General features: G+C 33.1%; 1 protein-coding gene across 3 annotated transcripts in view; it reads right to left on the bottom strand.

Annotated features, from left to right (window-relative positions):
• Positions 1-2,181: 2,181 nt before the first annotated feature.
• Positions 2,182-19,293, bottom strand: part of LOC143244116 (membrane-associated guanylate kinase, WW and PDZ domain-containing protein 1-like) — a 52,583-nt gene continuing 35,471 nt past the window's right edge. For 2 of the 3 annotated variants that reach the window (XM_076488227.1, XM_076488226.1), the window contains 9 exons: positions 18,539-18,608; positions 17,102-18,147; positions 10,755-10,947; positions 9,923-10,048; positions 8,730-8,897; positions 7,793-7,827; positions 5,471-5,641; positions 4,330-4,468; positions 2,182-4,120 (listed from right to left, as the gene is read on the bottom strand). In XM_076488227.1, the coding sequence (XP_076344342.1) occupies positions 3,987-4,120; positions 4,330-4,468; positions 5,471-5,641; positions 7,793-7,827; positions 8,730-8,897; positions 9,923-10,048; positions 10,755-10,947; positions 17,102-18,147; positions 18,539-18,608 (2,082 nt within the window). In that variant the 3' untranslated portion in view covers positions 2,182-3,986. Of the gene's footprint in view, positions 4,121-4,329; positions 4,469-5,470; positions 5,642-6,531; positions 6,606-7,792; positions 7,828-8,729; positions 8,898-9,922; positions 10,049-10,754; positions 10,948-17,101; positions 18,148-18,538; positions 18,609-19,293 lie in introns of all 3 variants that reach the window. The other variant, XR_013024900.1, reaches the window with a different exon arrangement.

The following is a 19,293-nucleotide window of genomic DNA, read 5'->3' as shown; positions in this document are numbered from 1 at the left end:
GAAGTTCATGAAATTTTAGAAATGTTTAGTGTTTGTCAGCACACTAACACTTTAAATAAAGTGTTTAGTATACCCCTACATCCTAACACTTTAAACAGTGTTACAAACTAATATTTAAAATATATTGATATCATGTATACAGTTGACTTGGTATCGTCTATAGAGCTTGTGTGATACCATTTATATAGTTTATTTGGTGTCTTTTGTTAAGCTTCTTTGATGTCATTTATATAGTTTATTTGGTGTCGTTTATAAAGCTTGTTTGATATCATTTAGTTCATTTGGTGTCGTTTATTAAGCTTGTTTGACATCATTTATATAGTTCATTTGGTGTCGTTTATTAAGCTTGTTTGACATCATTTATATAGTTCATTTGGTGTCGTTTATTAAGCTTGTTTGACATCATTTATATAGTTCATTTGGTGTCGTTTATTAAACTTGTTTGATACCATTTATATAGCTTATTTGGTGTAGTTTACAAAGCTTGTTTGATATCATTTAGTTCATTTGGTGTCGTTTATTAAGCTTGTTTGACATCATTTATATAGTTTATTTGGTGTCGTTTATAAAGCTTGTTTGATATCATTTAGTTCATTTGGTGTCGTTTATTAAGCTTGTTTAACATCATTTATATAGTTCATTTGGTGTCGTTTATTAAGCTTGTTTGACATCATTTATATAGTTCATTTGGTGTCGTTTATTAAGCTTGTTTAACATCATTTATATAGTTCGTTTGGTGTCGTTTATTAAGCTTGTTTAACATCATTTATATAGTTCATTTGGTGTCGTTTATTAAGCTTGTTTGATATCATTTATACGGTTTATTTAGTGTCGTTTATATGATTTTATACTGTTTATACACTATCTTGTTTGTAAAGTGCAGAAAATATATTGTGTAACTTTACATTTATAAGGAAACCATTATTCAAAATAATATTTGACTGCGAAGAAAACAAAAGGCATAGTTGAAGGTATAAAATATACAAACCCTTCAAAAGTTGTACTTGAGAACTTATCCATAAAATAGCAGCTGTTTATATTAGGTTTGTTTGAAATATCTATACCATGTCACTCAAAACTTCACGTCCTGCCAAGTAAATGGCTGTTACCATGGCAACCAGAGAATGAAACAAAAGGAAAAAATATTGAATACAATAATCAATATATCAAACATAAAGTATTCGAAGTTCGTCTTTACTGCTTTGTTTCTTGTCGCTTTAACCGTTGGCATAATTCAAATGATAAAACTGCACATAAAGTACACGCAATGGAGAGAGAAATAGTCGTCTTATTTTTGAGAAATTCATTCTCAATAAAAGTACAATAACTGACGTTGTAACTCTTAAGAATTCACAAGTTATATTTAGTGGTTTAATCTCGCTAGCAGGTATACCTGTAAAAGCAGTCTTCCTTCTACTAGACTTTGTAAATATAAATGTCTGAAACTATTGGATGAAGTAACTTTGAAGAACTGAAGCTGTTAAGATAATTAACTTCAGTTGTAGGAGTTCTTCCATTGACGAACATCAGCGGTGGAATGAAGGTGTTTCCTCTCAACCTTTCCAAGGTTATATAGTATCCACTGGTCCAAAATACTTTCTTAGTTTTTGCTCCTTCAGGGATCATTTCTTTATCTCTGTAACAATGCATTTTGTGCTCTGGATATTGCACCATTTTATACTTCTCTGAACAAAATGTAAAACTAATTCTTTAATCTACCCACTGAAAGTTCACAGAGACTCAACTGTTTAAAACAGACTCTGCTATGAATGTTCCTGTGAATAATTTTTTATCTGTCTTTAGAGATTTATGTTTCATTGGATTTCCTTCTCCACAAACTGCTGGCTAGACTATTCAGACATCAAAGAGATAGTTCAGTCTTTTCTTCTCAGCAGAAGTTGAGAGACCAGTAACATGACATGCTAAACCTTACATAAGAGATGATTAAAGGGTTCTCCCTTGAATAGAATACTATTGGATGCATTGTTAGGTCACGCTCTAATGATAAAATACTACATATCTTGTCACTGTAGAGTTTTGTTACTGATGCTTTGTTACAAGTGTACATGTTAAAACAAAATTGCTGTTTTTTCAAAATTAGAAATTAGGTTTATGATGATCTAAACAGAATTATCACCCAGTTTTAGAAGTAGAAGCAATTGAAACAAGTTTCCAAAAACATCATATCAACGGTTTTTATTTGTTTCACCATGGTACAACTAATAACAAAGTGGTTGTGTGTTAAATACACATCTGAGAAACTAAGTAATGGTATCTTAAGTATATAACTGATCTCTTTCAAAATGGCATTTTAATACAGAAAATCACGTGCAAAAATTACCACTCTTACATCTACAGGCTGTTCCTAATGGTACTGACAGAGTCTAATAATGTAGGGTGTTATCACCCCAGTCTTCTTATTGGAAATTAAATTTAAATGTTTTGATTTTAAAAAAATGACGAGAAAACCCAAAATTTTTAAAACATAATATACCTTTCACAAAAATGGAAAGTGGTAATATCAATCTTAAGAAATCATTATTTTACTAGTGGTGCTCTTAAAATAACAGTCAAAAGAAGTCAAACTTAAATATATTTTAGTGAATAATATGGCAGTCAGTAAACAATATATATGTAATGTTAATGTTCAAGAAAGTGTTTTATAACAAAAAAAATGTGATGATCTTTGTCTAAGTATTTGAAGTATTCTTTCAAACAGAATATCCAGAAAGACAATTTTCTAGGTGTTATCCTTAAGTTAGAAATCAAAGAGGAAATAAAAATATTAACTCTCTATTTACATGAACAAACAAAAATTATTACTGAAAAAAAATGAGATAAAAAGTTTATCCCCACACTGAGAAAATCAAAATTGAATGGCAATTCTTTCCAGCATTTGTTTATTGGTTCAACAAAGAGCTGCAACAAAGTATTTGACATGAGGATCCAACCCCAAATTTTACCATTTATATATAACATATAGAGATTATCACTGAGCCAGTGGGGAATATTTTCAAATACAAGATTGTTGTATTCTTGATTCATGTTTAGACCAAGTGACACCAAGATTCTAGTATTATTGATTCATGTTCAGGTCAAGTGACACCAATATTCTAGTATTCTCGTTTCACATTGAGATCAAGTGACACTAAGACTCTAGTATTCTTGATTCATGTTCAAAATATATATCTACTAGGATGATGTACAATGCAACCTACTTATGAAGTTAAATTAGTTATTCATTAAAAGTTTGGAATGATTCAGTGTTACTTGTGAAATGGGAAAATGAAAATAGAAGTATTATGTACAGAAACCTTCAATACAAGTCTTCATCAATGATGCTTAAGAGATGAAAAAGAATACCTTTCTTGATGAAGAGGTCATACACCTTCAAACACAATAACATATTTCAAAACACAACAAGCATAAAAAATATTACATTTGTTTGTATGTGAGGGGAACCTAACAAACAATATGTGTGTGCAACAATGTGATACTATGAAATAACACATTTGTTACTTTGGTTCATATAAAACAAGAACTTTTCAAATTTATTAACAAAGAAATAAAACAACAGATTGAAGAATATATCTCAGTGTTGAGACCATTAACTTGTAAATTGAATAGAAATCAACACCACTTACTCCATTAGATACTTTATATTTTAGGCTTAGTATATCTTACTACATTAGAAACTTGATTTATTGGCAGCTGTCTCATGAGGTTTCTCCAGCACCAATGTGAACATGATTCAGAAGTTATAAATGTCATACAGCTGTACAGTTCATTTATTTACTTTGCTCACAAACAACCTTAAAGAATTGTATACTAGACTACTGACTTATAGACAGATTAATTTCATTGCCACCTTATGTATTACAATCTACACTGATATGATACGAGGTAACGGCAATGGTTGTCTACAGTCTCATCTCTGAAGCTCAAGATTAAAGTTTGTTTTCCCATTTAGGTTTTATCCTAAAAGTTCACGAATGAGCGTCATACTTCCTTGAGATACTATCTGGGTGAGGAGGTCCTCGTGGTGAGCTCTGACTGATTGGACCATTATATAATGCAGACATTGGTGGAACAGGGAGACTTGAAGGACTTGGATGGTCATCTAAAGAATACAAAGAAAATATTCTCTGAGTATGAACATAAATTATGCTGTTTCTTAACAACATCTGTAAAGAAAGAAATAATTCACGATAGCATAATAAACACAAAAAGGAACCTAAACCAAAGTATTTATTAGAGTTTTAAGATGAGAAATAATATTTTATATCCATATATAGGGTCACATAAAATTCTCCAAACCAATATACTTACTGAGTCCAGAAGGAAACTTCCCCCCCCTCTTGACTAACAGTCTCACACTGTAACTGCCTTTCCTGATCAGTTCTATAGCTTCTGCATGAGACATGTTCTTGGTGTTGATTCCATTGATTTCAATTATTTGGTCTCCTACCTGTAATAACATTTTTTTTATTACAAACATCAGAAGGCTATTTCCCTGTTTCTATTGGAATGTAAATATTGCAGTGATTTATATTAATATGTGAACAGACACATGACAAACTCACTTAACTCAGGTACTTCTTAAGTTCTCTAGAGATATTATGTTCGACTAACTCACCAAGATCTGTACAGGTACAACACTCAACTAACTCATCAAGATCTGTACAGGTACAACACTCAACTATCTCACCAAGATTTGTACAAGTACTACCCTCAACTAACTCATCAAGATCTGTACAAGTACTACACTCAACTAACTCATCAAGATCTGTACAAGTACTACACTCAACTAACTCATCAAGATCTGTACAAGTACTACACTAAACTAACTCATCAAGATCTGTACAAGTACTACACTCAACTAACTCATCAAGATCTGTACAAGTACTACACTCAACTAACTCATCAAGATCTGTACAAGTACTACACTCAACTAACTCATCAAGATCTGTACAGGTACTACACTAAACTAACTCATCAAGATCTGTACAAGTACTACACTCAACTAACTCATCAAGATCTGTACAAGTACTACACTCAACTAACTCATCAAGATCTGTACAAGTACTACACTCAACTAACTCATCAAGATCTGTACAGGTACTACACTAAACTAACTCATCAAGATCTGTACAGGTACTACACTTGACTCATTCACTAAATTTTGTACAGGTACTACACTTAGTAAGTCATACTTTGCTACCACTTAACCCAGCACATAGTCTATGTACTCACTGAAAACATACTTAGTTTTATCTTTCCCTCTGCATAAAGAAAATTACATATGACCTTTTCATTTCTTTAGAAAATAATGCAGCTCATATTTATTACAACAACATTAATGTGTCAGAAGTAAAAAACTCTCTTGGTCCTAGAACTAGAATTATTATTATTTTGAAGTTATTAAAGCATCTTTCAACTCACCAGGACACATGTAAGACGAACATCCTACCTGAAGTCTATTATCTTGATGTGCTGGCCCATTTTCTGCTATCCTTAGAACAAACAGGGGCATATTCTGAAACTCCTTCCCCCCCCGAATGCTGAAACCAAACCCTCGAGTCCCTCGATGAAGCTCTACAGAATAGTACTGGACATCTTGATCAGTAGAGTTATCTTCCCCCTGTCCATTCAGTGAGAAGGTCATCTTATGTTTAGTGCACAATTAAACTGTTCATATAACTGGAACTTCTTAAAACCAAATAAATAACATGACTGTTCTTAAATTCAGTGGAAGTCCCTGAAGCTTGTAACCTTGTCAGGTAAAAAAAAGTTGACACTTTTTATACCAGTCACTAAAAACAATTTATAATTTTTTCTGATATTTTGAATATATAAACTAGTTAGTTGCTTGTTTCTTGTCTTTCATAGATCTAAGTGTTAAGTGATGCTTACAAATAGATATTCAAGTTTAAGATCATGCTTTTTACCACAATCAAGAGACCATTCATATGGAGTATGACAAGAAGAAAAACCATGCTTTTTAACAAAATCCAGAGATAATTCATACGAAGTAGGACAAGTAGAGTGGCCATGCTTTTTCACAAAATCTAGAGACCATTCACCTGGAGTAAAACAAGTAAAAGGTCCATACTTTTTACCATAATCCAGAGACCATTCAAATGGAGTTGGACAAGTAAATAGTCTACACTTTTTAACGTTAAACAATTCAGAGACCTTTCATCTGGAGTAAAACAAGTAAAAAGTCCATGCTTTTTACCACAATCCAGAAATCATTCATATGGAGTAGGACAAGTAAAAAGTCCATGCTTTTTACCACAATCCAGAGACCATTCATCTGGAGTAAAACAAGTAAAATGTCCGTGTTTTTTGCCACAATCCAAAGACCATTCACCTGGGGTAGGACATGTAGAAAAACCATGCTTTTTAACACAATCCAGAAACCATTTGTCTGGAGTAAAACAAGTAAACATTCCATGCTTTTTAACACAATCCAGAAACCATTCATCTGGAGTAAAACACATAGAAAGACCAAACTTAGGAATACTGCACCTGGAAGTAGAATGGAGTTCCCAACCCTGTATGGGAGGCCAGAATCAGCAGTTGAAATGTGAAGATCTGGTGTTCTAAAGTCAGAAAAGAAAAGGACAGAGAAGGGAATCAAATAAGCAGAAAGATCTTTGTTCATTGTTATAGAGAACAAACTAATACAAGAATATTATAAAGGTATTTATGAAGTGTGATAGTACAATACTTACAGCATACGTACATATGAACATGCAGAAACGTACATTATAAAAGTTAAGGTTTATACTTATAAGAAAGGTTTATTTAAAATATATGAAAACGTCAATAAAGGAAACAAAATTGCCTTTTTTTGTGCAAAGTTTGTTCACACAAGAATTATATCTGGAACAATCATATTTTAAATTACATAATATTATCAATTTTTTGGAGCATATAGAATATTTCTTACCAAGAAATGGTAGTTACATCTAAAAGTTACTTGCTATTTCAAACAACCACTAAGTGACAGAAGAATAAAATAAACCATTAAAATCTGCTAAAACTAGAACTCCAGAATAGTTGTTTTAACACTGTTATACTAAGATAGGTAATAGTATTACAACAATAGGACACATCTTTTAAACCTGATATACCAAGTCAGGTTATTAGCAAATTAAGAGAAACTTGTACAGCATTACTTACACTAGGATGGTGTTACAAATTAGTAAAGCAAAACAGAAAACTGTGAGTTAATACATTAGAATAGGCCTTTAACATACTATTAATACCAAACCTGACATTTCATCTTTAATACATGGAAATGTAAAAACTATTACAATGCAGACATTCAAGGAAGTTTCATTAACCCTTAAATGGAGGCCATCATCAATTGATGATGCTACCAACAACATTTCCATTGTTTAAAGGTTAAAGTATAAAATCTATTTTTTACATAATTTCTTTAACTCCTTAAACCCGAGTGGACCCTGCCAGCATTTGACCAAAAATCATGATTTATCCATTGGATGGTGACAGTGTCTGATAAATTTATGGTTTTTTGGCTGAAAACTAATCCAAACCATATTATTATCTGCAAAATCAAGAAAACTTAAATTTTATAAGATTTATATGGTGATAAGTATTTGGAAATCATAAGTAGAGGTTTAAAAGAGTTCATGCCATAATTTCACAAAAGTGCAGGTTTAAAGAGTTAAGAAATAAAATCTTAGACATACATTCAAATATGATTCAATAACTTACAGTTTCTAAGTGGAGTTAAAGTGATATACTGACACCTATTGCTTACCCTATGTGGTGTTGATGCTATACTGGATGTGTCATCTGCAAGAAAACACAAAAGGTTTTAGGACAAATAACAAAATCAATAATCTTTTTATTTCAGTTCTACTGGTAAATGTTAAAACCAAACTATCCAACATATGACATGACCAAATAGCTCCCTGTAATCTTAAGACTGGTTTAAGCTCACAATATCTCAAAAAACTTGTTTCAATATAAACTAACTTTTGTTCATGGCACTGGTACCAGATAATAAACTGTATAATTGGGGAAGGGGGGGGGAGAATCAGTTTATAAAATATAACAGAAATTTATACTTTTTTTAACATTATAATGAGCAAACTATCTGAAAAAATATATAATTAACCTGAAATGAGAAAAATTTCGTTTATAGCAAAAAAAGAAACAAAAATATTAATTTTATGGCCGAAATGAAAAATTGGTTTCATATCCTACATTAACCAACCACCATCAAACTGTAGAACATAATTTGTGTCTCAAGATGCACATATAAAAATTACTAACAGCTTTGTCTTTCTTTTTCTCTTAATTTGTTTTATATAATTACAACCTTAATTGTTTAGATTATTAGTTTCTAATACAGGTAGCAGTGTGGCCATTTAACAGCTTTATCCATGAATAAATTAGGTTTCACATAATTGTTGTTAGTGCAGAAATAGTACCATGGCTTTTGGTAGAGTAGTTATGGAGAAACCAATCATGAAGTTGCCACAAAAAATGAACAAAAATATAAACCTATTTAAAAAAATAAAAGTCTGAATCAGAGCCACCCTAAAGTTCTGTGAAGCATAAGCTGAATGTGCATTTATAACACCTGTTCCAGTATAAAACTGAAAAGATGCTATCAGATAATATGTTATATTAAAACACATATACCTTCAGTAGAAAGCTCGAGTAATGCAAGTCTAACTAACATGTTGTACCTTGAGGAGGACCAATCATGAGGGTAACTGAGTAACCAGAATCTTTTATTAAGTTCACAATCTCTCCATGATGTGCATTTAAGATGCTAATTCCATTTACAGCCAAAATCCGATCTCCAACATGCAACTGGCCACATCGCTCGGCAGGACTTCCTTCGATAATCCTTCCTGCAAAGAATAAATAGAAATATCTTTAATAAATAATCAACTAGTAATTTCGACTGACCAGCAGTATCTTTAATAAATAATCAACTAGAAACTGTACTGAAGTCACTAACATCATCCTTTACATAGAAAGTAAAATTAACTTGTCAGAATAATAATGTAAGAGATAGTTTAGGCACAGTCTGCTAGCAAAACTTAGCATGTGAAGGTGGCGTATAAAAGATATAATGGAAAATTCAAATAGCACATTCATCCCTAAAAGAAAAAGTTACATCAAATGTTAAAAATATTTCTTAATGACTTATGTTTGTTATGATAAACAGAAAACACAAACTTGCAAAAATTTACATAGTACTCCAGTAAAACAGAACCTAAAATTACAAGTAATTGTAAAAAAAAATTAAAGTACGAAAAAATAGAGTTTGCAATTATCTGTCACATAACCAAGTTTATATTCCAAATATAAAACAAAGTAATTTTTATACATATGAGGTGATGTTAGCAAATCATTTAAATTAATATTCAATATCAATTTTAACTTTCCACTATTTAATCCAGTCTTATTCCCACAAAACTTTAAGCCTACATACAGTCCACCCAGTTTTATTTCCAGATAAATTTAAGTCTACATACAATCCATCCAGTCTTATTCCCACAAATATTTAAGCTACATATGGTCTATTCAATCTCATTCTCAGATAAATTTATGCCTACATACAGTTCTTCCAATCTTATTCTCAGATAAATTTAAGCCTGCATACAATCCATCAAATCTTATTCTCAGATAAATTTATACCTACATACAGTCCATCCAGTCTTATTCCCAGATAAATTTAAGCCTATGTACATTCCATCCAGTCTTATTCCCAGATAAATTTAAGCCTATGTACTCTTCATCCAGTCATATTCTCAGATAAATTCAAGCCTATGTACTGTTCATCCAGTTATATTCCCAGGTAAATTCAAGCCTACATACTGTTTATCCAGTTCTATTTAGAACTATGAACTGTCACATCTTAACTACCCACCTATTGTGGATCCTGATCTGCCAACTGAAGAAATAATGACAAATCCAAATCCTTCATTTTCCATTCTGGTCACAATGACTTCATATGGATAGATATTATCACATGCTTTTCTGTGACTTAAAGAACCTATAAAAAGAAATACTTGTAACTGGAATGATACTGTTGTCAGTAATAAAATGTTGACATAATAATGCAGTAATAAATATTAAAGATATTAACATTGTAAAAACTCTTTAATTATGGAGTTGATTTATTTAAAGGTGAGAAAATCCAAGCATTTGTGAAATTAGTTCTTTCTAATCTTTCTAGAAAAATGTAAAACCAAACTATTGTGAAAGATGGTGCTTTTACATTGTTTTTAAATAAGAGCAGGTGTTGCACAAAATATTACTATGTAGTCTATGTTTATACATGCAAACTAATTCATATTATATGTAAAAATATCCATATTTACAGGTTACATTGTTTAGCCTACTATAAAACACATTGAAATCCATACCTTTGCAATATTCTTCTATTTACCCTTTCATAACTTACACTGAAATCCATAACTAAATATTACAATGTTCTTCTGTCACCTTAACATAACTTATACTGAAATCCATAGCTAAAGGTTGCAATATTCTTCTATTACTCTGACATAATTTATATTAACATCAATACCTAAGGGTTACAATATTCTTCTATTACTCTATCATAACTTAGGTAACATCAATACCTAAGGGTTACAATATTATTCTGTTTACCCTAACATAACTTATGCTAATATCCATACCTAAGGGTTACAATATTATTCTGTTTACCCTGACGTAACTTATACTAATATCCATACCGAGAGGTGATATTCTTCTTCTGATACCCAGTGTCACCCTTCCATTTACAGCTGCATTTCCCATTAACTGAACCACATGATGATGTGATGTGTTGATGACCACCTGATTGTTAACAAAGATTATCTCATCACCTGAACGCATTCGTCCATCTAAATCTGCTGCTCCACCTGGTACTATGTGACCAATAGAAACCTAGAGACCAACAGAAGAAATTACTGGTTATATCAATTAACATACAGAAAAACTAAAATATCAAATCAGATCATTTTATATCTTCCTGAGCCAATAACAATTAAAGAAAGACATAAAGAAGGTAATATTAGCTGCCAAGGAAACAAACTGAACACATTAAGAATGGACTAACCAGATAATAACAGTTTGTTTTCTGTTGTTCCAATAATGAAAATCTTGATTTATACTTTCTTAACACAGCATTCAACAGATATCACTAATTAACCCTTTTTTTATTGGCAAAAACTTTTAGTGCAAAAATATATTTTTCTTTGAACAAACTATATATTAATCTAATAAAAATAGGTGTCACTGTTTTAATCATTGTGATTAACTAACCAGCCAGACATAACACAGAGGAACACAGTGTAATACATCAGAAGAATGTCACTCCTACCTTGTAAAAGGTTTTAGATTCGTGATGATGAGAAAACCCACTTGTAGAGAAAAATATATATGTAAAAATGGCTGGTACGTGTTGAGAAACTTGTTTATGTAGAGGAGCAAACAACGTTTCAACCTTCTTCAGTCATCGTCAGGTTCAAACTACACCAGCCGTTTTTACATATGCAGGTTTTAGATTAATTCATGAGTTTCACAAATAAACAACATATATTTTTTTAACTAATTATAATAAAACAAAGTAAGGCATGTAGAGTATTATAATTAAAAATATCAGTATAATTTTGTAGAATTACAGGGGTTATGGAAGAAAAAGATGTTAGTGTTCTGGCTCATCAGTCTCTTAACCCATCCAAGCAGTGTGTTGTTACTAGTGGCAGTGAAAATGAGATTTTAGGTTTTATTTACAGGAATACTGAACCCAAGTCTAAAGAGGTTATAATTTCACTGTATAGTTGGTTAGTTAGGCCACATCTGGAGTACAGTGTTCAGTTTTGGGCTCTTTACTTCAGGGAAGACACTGAATTGCTAGCAAGGGTTCAGAGAAGAGCTACTAGAATGATACCTGCAATGAAAAGGCTGGCATATGAAGACAGGTTAAAAATCTCTGAAACTGTTTTTTCTTGAAAAAAGAAGAGCTGGAAGGGATGTGATTGAAATGTTTAAGACTGTTAAACTGTTTTGTTGATACACAATTTCTTTCAATACTTAATGGTGAGATTAAGGGGTACAAATATACATTTAAGCACAGTAGGAGCCATCTTCAGTTAAGACAGTTTTATTTTTCTAACAGAGAGGTAGTTCGTGGGAATGTATTGCCTTCAGATGTTAAGGGTATTTTAAGGGAAAACTTGATAAAAATTTGAATGATGATAACAGGTTTGAGGTTTTTTTATTTAGGTGATAAGGTGTTCAAGATGGACCAATAGGTCCCTTGTTGTCCTTAAATGTTATGTACACCATAAAAACTGAATAACTGAACACAGTCATCTGTATCAGAACAGATACAAATTATCACACTCACAGTTGCAAGGTCATTGATGAAACTATTCTTGGAAACTTAATTTAACTTCCCTAGCACAGTTATCCAATCTAAAAACCTACACTAACACCTACAATAACACAGTCAACTTTACTGCTTGTGTTAATGTATAGTCTTCCTTCCTAACAGGGGCGTAGATTTTTTACACCCAATGGGGGGGATGATTTTTGCAACTACTTATGTGGACTGTTCAATTTGCGAATTGGTAATCTCTGATTACATGAACCTGAAAGCTGTAAACATGCAGTCACAGAGTAATCTTGTTGCCACGATACTTCAAGGTTTTCATGTAGGTTTGTATAAGTGAGGTGTTGTGAACAGTTTTCAAAATGTTTATAGAATAAAACAAATGTGTCATAAATTAACTGCCACATGAATTTATTCCTGCACACTGCACAGTATAAAAGATGACCATTATACTTGACAAGGCTACTAATAACTTTCATTGCATGAATTACGTTTTCAAATATTAATAAAATTAGTAATTACCCTTGATAAGTTTATACCTACTGAAAAACTGTTCATGTTGTTGATAAAAATAATTAAAATGTCTTTGCAAACTCTTGAAAATTACACATCAATACAATGTAGCACATAATTATTCATACTTTTCATTGAAGTAAGATTCATTTAGTCCTCTAGTCCTCATGTTCCCAAACGTAGACCTCCTTTGTGATGATCTGTTTATGAATTCTTTCATAAGCTCTTCTATATTTATCTTGTCAACATCATATTTGTGAGTGTGACAAACTGTCACATGGTTGAGGTGGCACTGAGTCATAGTTAACCTTAACCACGTCTTCAACCGTCTTAATGCAGAAAAGCTGCGTTCTCCTTCGCAGCTGGATACTGGACATACAAGCAAAAGTTTCATGAGAAGAAACACTTCACTAAACATCTGCTGGCTTGTTTCATGCATTTTACAGTAAGCATCCTTTGCACCTTTCAGAGATACTGTTTTTGTTGTTCCGTTGAACATGGGCAACTGAAACTCGAGTCATTGTGCAGAGATTTCTGGATAGAAGTTTATAACCGAGTTGTCAATCTTGCCAGATCTCGAACACATTCACAAGCTTCAACTGCATGTTGCATTATTAAATTAGGGTTGTGTGCTCTGTAGTGAAAAAACAAAGCTGACGTTTTCTTCTCTTTTATTTTTGCCTGGCACCCACTGTACGCACCACTCATCTTAGCAGCTCCATCATAAGTTTCTGCTCTTAATCCTGACAGCGGTAAATTGAGTCTAATCAGTACATCAAGTATAGTAGAGGATATTGTTTCACCAGTTGTACTGGAAACACTGTACAAACCAAGAAATGTCTCATGGACGTCAAGGTTCTCATCTATGTATCATACACATGTTGCTTCTTACTTGATACTTGTAACATCTTGAGTGCCATTAATCATTAATGCAAAGATTTTACTTTGCTGCACTTTGTGTGCTATGTTCCTCGGTATTTGATGGCTGAACATCTCCATTATTTCATTCTGAGCCTGGGGTGATGTGAATGTGGTTTTCTTTGACAAGTAGGCCGTCAACTCAGGATCTTCCTCTTCCAGGAGCTTCATTAACTGCAGGAAGTTCCTCTCCGTATCAGTATGTCCACGTAATGCAAAACCTTAATGCAGTAAGAAACATAAACTTCTGAATATTTTGGCTAGACTTCTTTTGCATTCTTCTTGCTGCTTCTTTTTTCCATCACGTAGCTGGATAGTCACTGGAGTTACATCAAGTAAACCTTCTGGAGATATAGTGAATCTGTGCTGAGAGGAGAATTGGTGTTTGTTGAATTTCTGTTTTGCCTTTTTTCCAGTTGCTAAAACCAGTGAATATGAAGGTATGCTCCACTGGCCTTTCCAATTTCCCTGTGAAAACGCCTCTATTTTCCACCTTGGCACAATGAAAGCATATGACGTTTTGAGTATGATTGTCAAAGTGCAGCCATGGGAACTGGCTTGCAGAACTGTCTGATATCGGAAAGTTTCAGACACTTGCTTGTCATAATTGGAATCTGTTTCCCAGATAACTCAACAAGCTAAAATACAGTCTTTATTGAAAAACTCTAACGTACAACGAATGAAGATAGAACAGAATGGAAGTAGGACTGAACTGTACAATGTATTTAAGTCAAACACGAGAACCTCACAGTGACTAACGAGTCAACTGACTGCCTGGGCATTGCTGGGACAAAATGTGTGCCAGTTACAACACAAGTAATTGCAAGTTTCTCAAAAAATACTTAAACAATCACAAATATATTATATTCCTGTTAAAGCTCATCAAAAGGCAAACACGTTGTGATGTAATGTCTATTAAATAAGAACACCTGAACAAAAACTAGCAATACAGTTCGAGTAGAGGCTTCAGGCCATTGAAATCGCTCCTTTTGTGTTCTAATTATACAAGAAAATACAATATTTTTACTATCTATGATAAGAGAATATATTGTTCTTTTACCATAAAGCACCAGCACTTTATTAGAGGGCAGTGATAATCTGAAATTTCATGGATTAATGAGAGCCACAAACACAGGTCTAATGAGCCCTGTTGTAAAATCAAGGCTCAGAATAAAGGGAAAGGAGAGGGGTGATGTAGGGCGCATCTGGATCTGAGCAGCCCGGACCTGTCGTTAACTGTACACTAAACATACACTATGGTAAGCAGCTTTGACAGCTAAGGAGAGTAAGGCGTTCAACAAAAAAAAACGGCTAGACATGCATAAGAACAAATGGTGTAGGAAAACTGCACAATATACACATAAGATCGATGCAGCTACATGCTACAAATGGCCTGCCAGATCTAGATCACATGAGTTTACGCTTGGGAGTAATATTTTCGAATTTCATGCTCTGTTCAATCTGTTGTGATGAAAATTTTACTTAATCTTACACTACGTACAAGATGTAGGTAGATTCTGTGATAGTGCTTGCAAGTCTTGCATATATACTTAGGCCCACTGATTGATACTTACGAATTATTGCTTGGATCAAAAAGCTTAAAAGCATGCCTATATTAAAGATGTACATTTCAGCTACTGAAAAACCTACATCTAGGCCTAATTATGTAATTTGATTGGTAAGAACACAAGAATCACAAGAACAAACACACAATTTGTAGGCCTGTGATGCAATAAAACAATTCAAAAGACAAAACTTTAAGGAGGGATGACTGTATGCACTATACCCCCCACCTAAAATGAAGGGGGGATGTATCACCCCATCCCCCCAGGATCTACGCCCCTGGTTCCCAAAGATCAAGAAACAGTTTGGGATTGTTTGTTCAAACTGATATACAAAGATTAATATTCCTTTGCATAGAATATATTCAAATATTATACAGAGGTTAGATGTGCCATATCAAAATGATTTTGAAGTGTTATCATATCACTGTGGTTAATGTCATCATGTCCAGCCACGTTCTATCTGATTACCAAGAATCTTGACAACAGTTCTAAAGCATAGTCTCCATTGAAAAAGAACCTTATAATTTTTTTTATAGCTACTTCTCCCTGATTACTTTTCATAATCCTAATTGTGTACAAGGCCTGACTTCCCAGCTTCAGTTTGAATAGTCTGATTGTACAGAAATGAACAGTCATCACATCTGGTAACTTGACTGAAAAGTTGTCACATGACTGGAACTTTCATCGTGGTGATCCAAAACTCTGTTGACTTTCCTTCCAGACCAAAATACTTATTTATTAAGTTTACTGCTGCCTGGGCTATGTTAATTGATTTTTCCACTAATCTTTCTGCTCATGAATTAGCACCTGCTACAAGATATTGCACTTTACTTAATATAGCTGAGGTATGACTTGTTGTAGGTCTCTTTCATAGCTGATCCATATTCCTTTGTTTTTCCATAAAGTATACTAGTCTTGAAAATCTAAATCCCTGATCTAATCACATCTTTATAACCTGAGTGTATGAATGTTTTACATAGAAAGTACTCTTACGTACCCTTTTCAAAAGCCAACAGTTTGAAGTTTCATCACACTATCTATAAAATATGAAACAATGTTAAAATGTTGTTCTGATACATATTGTTCAACTGAAGGGTTATACAGGTTGTGGTTATCATGTGGGTTGCCAATGTGTATCTTTAAAACACTTTTAATATAACATACTCAACCCTCTGTAGACACTTATAGTAAAATCAAGTATTCTATTTTAGTATATTGGAATGAAAACTTTTAACTGTAACACATGTCTTGTTACATCACATTAAGGTTGATAATAATCTAAATTACATCCTACTTTACAAAGTTCACTACAACATTTTTTTGTTATGTGTGTCAGTAGATGACACAAACTACCAGATATTATTAACTAGGATGCTCTGTATTCTAATATTGTAAAATTTTGAAACTCCTATATATAATATAGTAGCTAATCAGGTATTGTTTCTCATACACACACACACTCCAGAAACTTCTGTGCTTGAGAATAAAATCTCAGTTTATCTTTTCTAATCCTACAATGGTTGTTCTGGATTTGAAGACCAGAATAAACCAATACAAGACATAACAAGAACTGAGAAACATTTATTAACTGAAAGAACAAATATAAAACAGTTTTAATTTATATTATATCACTAACTTAATTCTAGTTCTTATACACAATTTAATCCTTTACTTTATCTATTACACATATCATAATCATTTATTTCACCTGTGAACCTTCTTCTGTCCCTCCTACTATACGAAACCCAAATCCATTTTCTTGCCTTACAAGTGTTACAGTCATTTCTATGCTATCTGGTATCTGATCAAGTGGTGGTGGTCGCGATACAGTCATGCCATAAGGATTAGGGCTAAGGCTGCTGTTAGTTGACCTTGAGTCTCTTGGTATGTGGTTTAATGAAACAGCAGCAGGTTGTTCGTGTTCAAATGATGTGGTATGCTTTTGTTGTTGAGTAAGACTGTCATATTGAGGACCTACTCTAGAGGTACTTGGTGGGACGTAGTAGGATGAAGGTGGGGTGAAATATGTGGATGCTACCTCATTACCAGGGTCATGAAGGGTTAACTCACTGGATGGATATAACACGGTATTGTAGCTATAACCTGTACTGTAGGGAGAATATCCAGAACTTTTCCTACTGTGGTTATATACAGAACTGAGATCCCTGAAAGAGTCTCCCATATCACCGTAGCCACAAACATAGCCCATATTAACCCTACTGTGATATGACTCATTTCCTGCCTGATCACTTTGTGCACATGGACTATATGAATTGACAGGGTCTCTTAGGACTGGCCCAATGTCTCTATCTCTATGGTGATATGGTATATACCCATACAACAATTCTCGCCTCTTGTAATTTTCACTAGCATTCATGCCCAACTCTCGAAAGCTATGGTAGTTCCACAGAGATTCCCGTCCACGATCTCCATACCACGACTTCTCAGCATTAGCTCGAGATGAGCCACTCTGATCCACAACTTTTAACAGACCAGAATAAGTTCCATCTCTACCAAAGGATGTGGATCTTGATTCACCACACACAGTGAGGTTTGACATATTTCCTGTACCACCAGAAGGAGACTTGGATGATTCTTGTGGGAATTCACTAGTTGGTGCCCTAATCCAATTCCGAGTATCAACGAGTGGAGTTTTTGGTCGACTGATGGAGATAGACTCCTTATCTCTTGAACTGTACAGATCAGCCGTAGGAGTTTTACTTCTGTAGGCTCCAGGAATGGGCGGAAGGTGGCCTTCAATGGAAAAATAACTGGTCACAGGTTAAAAACAACAAGTTGGGATATTTTATGTAAAAGTATCTTGAAAGAGTTCCATATTATGCAAAAAAAAGTCATAATAAAGTAAAAGGTTTATTTATTATATGTGTGATCTGTCAACATGAAGTAGGTTCTCATCTCTGCTTGTGTATCACACTTTATATGTAGCCAAAATTATCCATAATTGTTATTGTATTTGATATATTTTTATAAACGCTGACAAATTTTATAACAAACAGTTTATTGGCAGAATCAAATTTGCATTCATGTTGTTATTACATTTCTTAATATAGAATATTACATACCTGAACCAAGTTAGAAGTTAAACTACTGACTGTTTTATGGATATTATTGGAGTATTACATACCTGAACCATGTACAGAAGCTGTGCTATTTGCTGATTTACAGGTGCTACCATAGTCATCCTGAAGTTTCATCTGCACAATTAATAAAATTTCATGATTTAGTTAATGTTTATTATCCAGACAGAAAAAGATTTGCTGTTATTTACTCACACATTTTTTTTCAGCCATAGAAGTGAAAAACACAATCACAAAATGCTAAACCTATGGAGATGAGCTTTTCATTTCTGGTAACGTCTCTGAAAACGTCATAAGATCCAGTAACTCATGAAAGTTCTAATTTATACTAAATAATTTTTATGCTTTTCTAAAATAGGTTTTGTAGCTGTTAATCAGAAGGCTAATTTCTCTCTACAGTTGGCAGTGAAACAACTATAGTTTTTAGAGAGACAGAAATACATCTTCTTGCATACATTTCTCCACTTTTAATGGAAATTTTGTTTTATAGAAGTCATATAAGGTTTTAAGTAGTTTTGGTCAGATATCAAATTTTGGATATGCATTCCCTGATATCCTCTAAAACTTGGATATTTTCAAATCAAAATCTGGCCATATATTGAAATTGTGCCAAAGCTGTAATATACTACTTCAACAGAATTAACTGATTACTTTGCTACTGTAAAAAACAGTGTACAATTATACTGGAGTGAGTGAGAAGCTGTTACAGGCCAACTAGATGCAAAACAGCTATAAGGGTCGTCCCCTGCAAAACAGTTTACTATGTTCATTAAGTCAAAAGACAGCATAACATCTCTAGGTC

Source organism: Tachypleus tridentatus, chromosome 2 (assembly GCF_004210375.1).
Source record: "Tachypleus tridentatus isolate NWPU-2018 chromosome 2, ASM421037v1, whole genome shotgun sequence".
Taxonomy (NCBI): domain Eukaryota; kingdom Metazoa; phylum Arthropoda; class Merostomata; order Xiphosura; family Limulidae; genus Tachypleus; species Tachypleus tridentatus.
The sequence above is the reverse complement of the archived record's forward strand: the minus strand, read 5'-3'. Positions and strand labels throughout refer to the sequence as shown.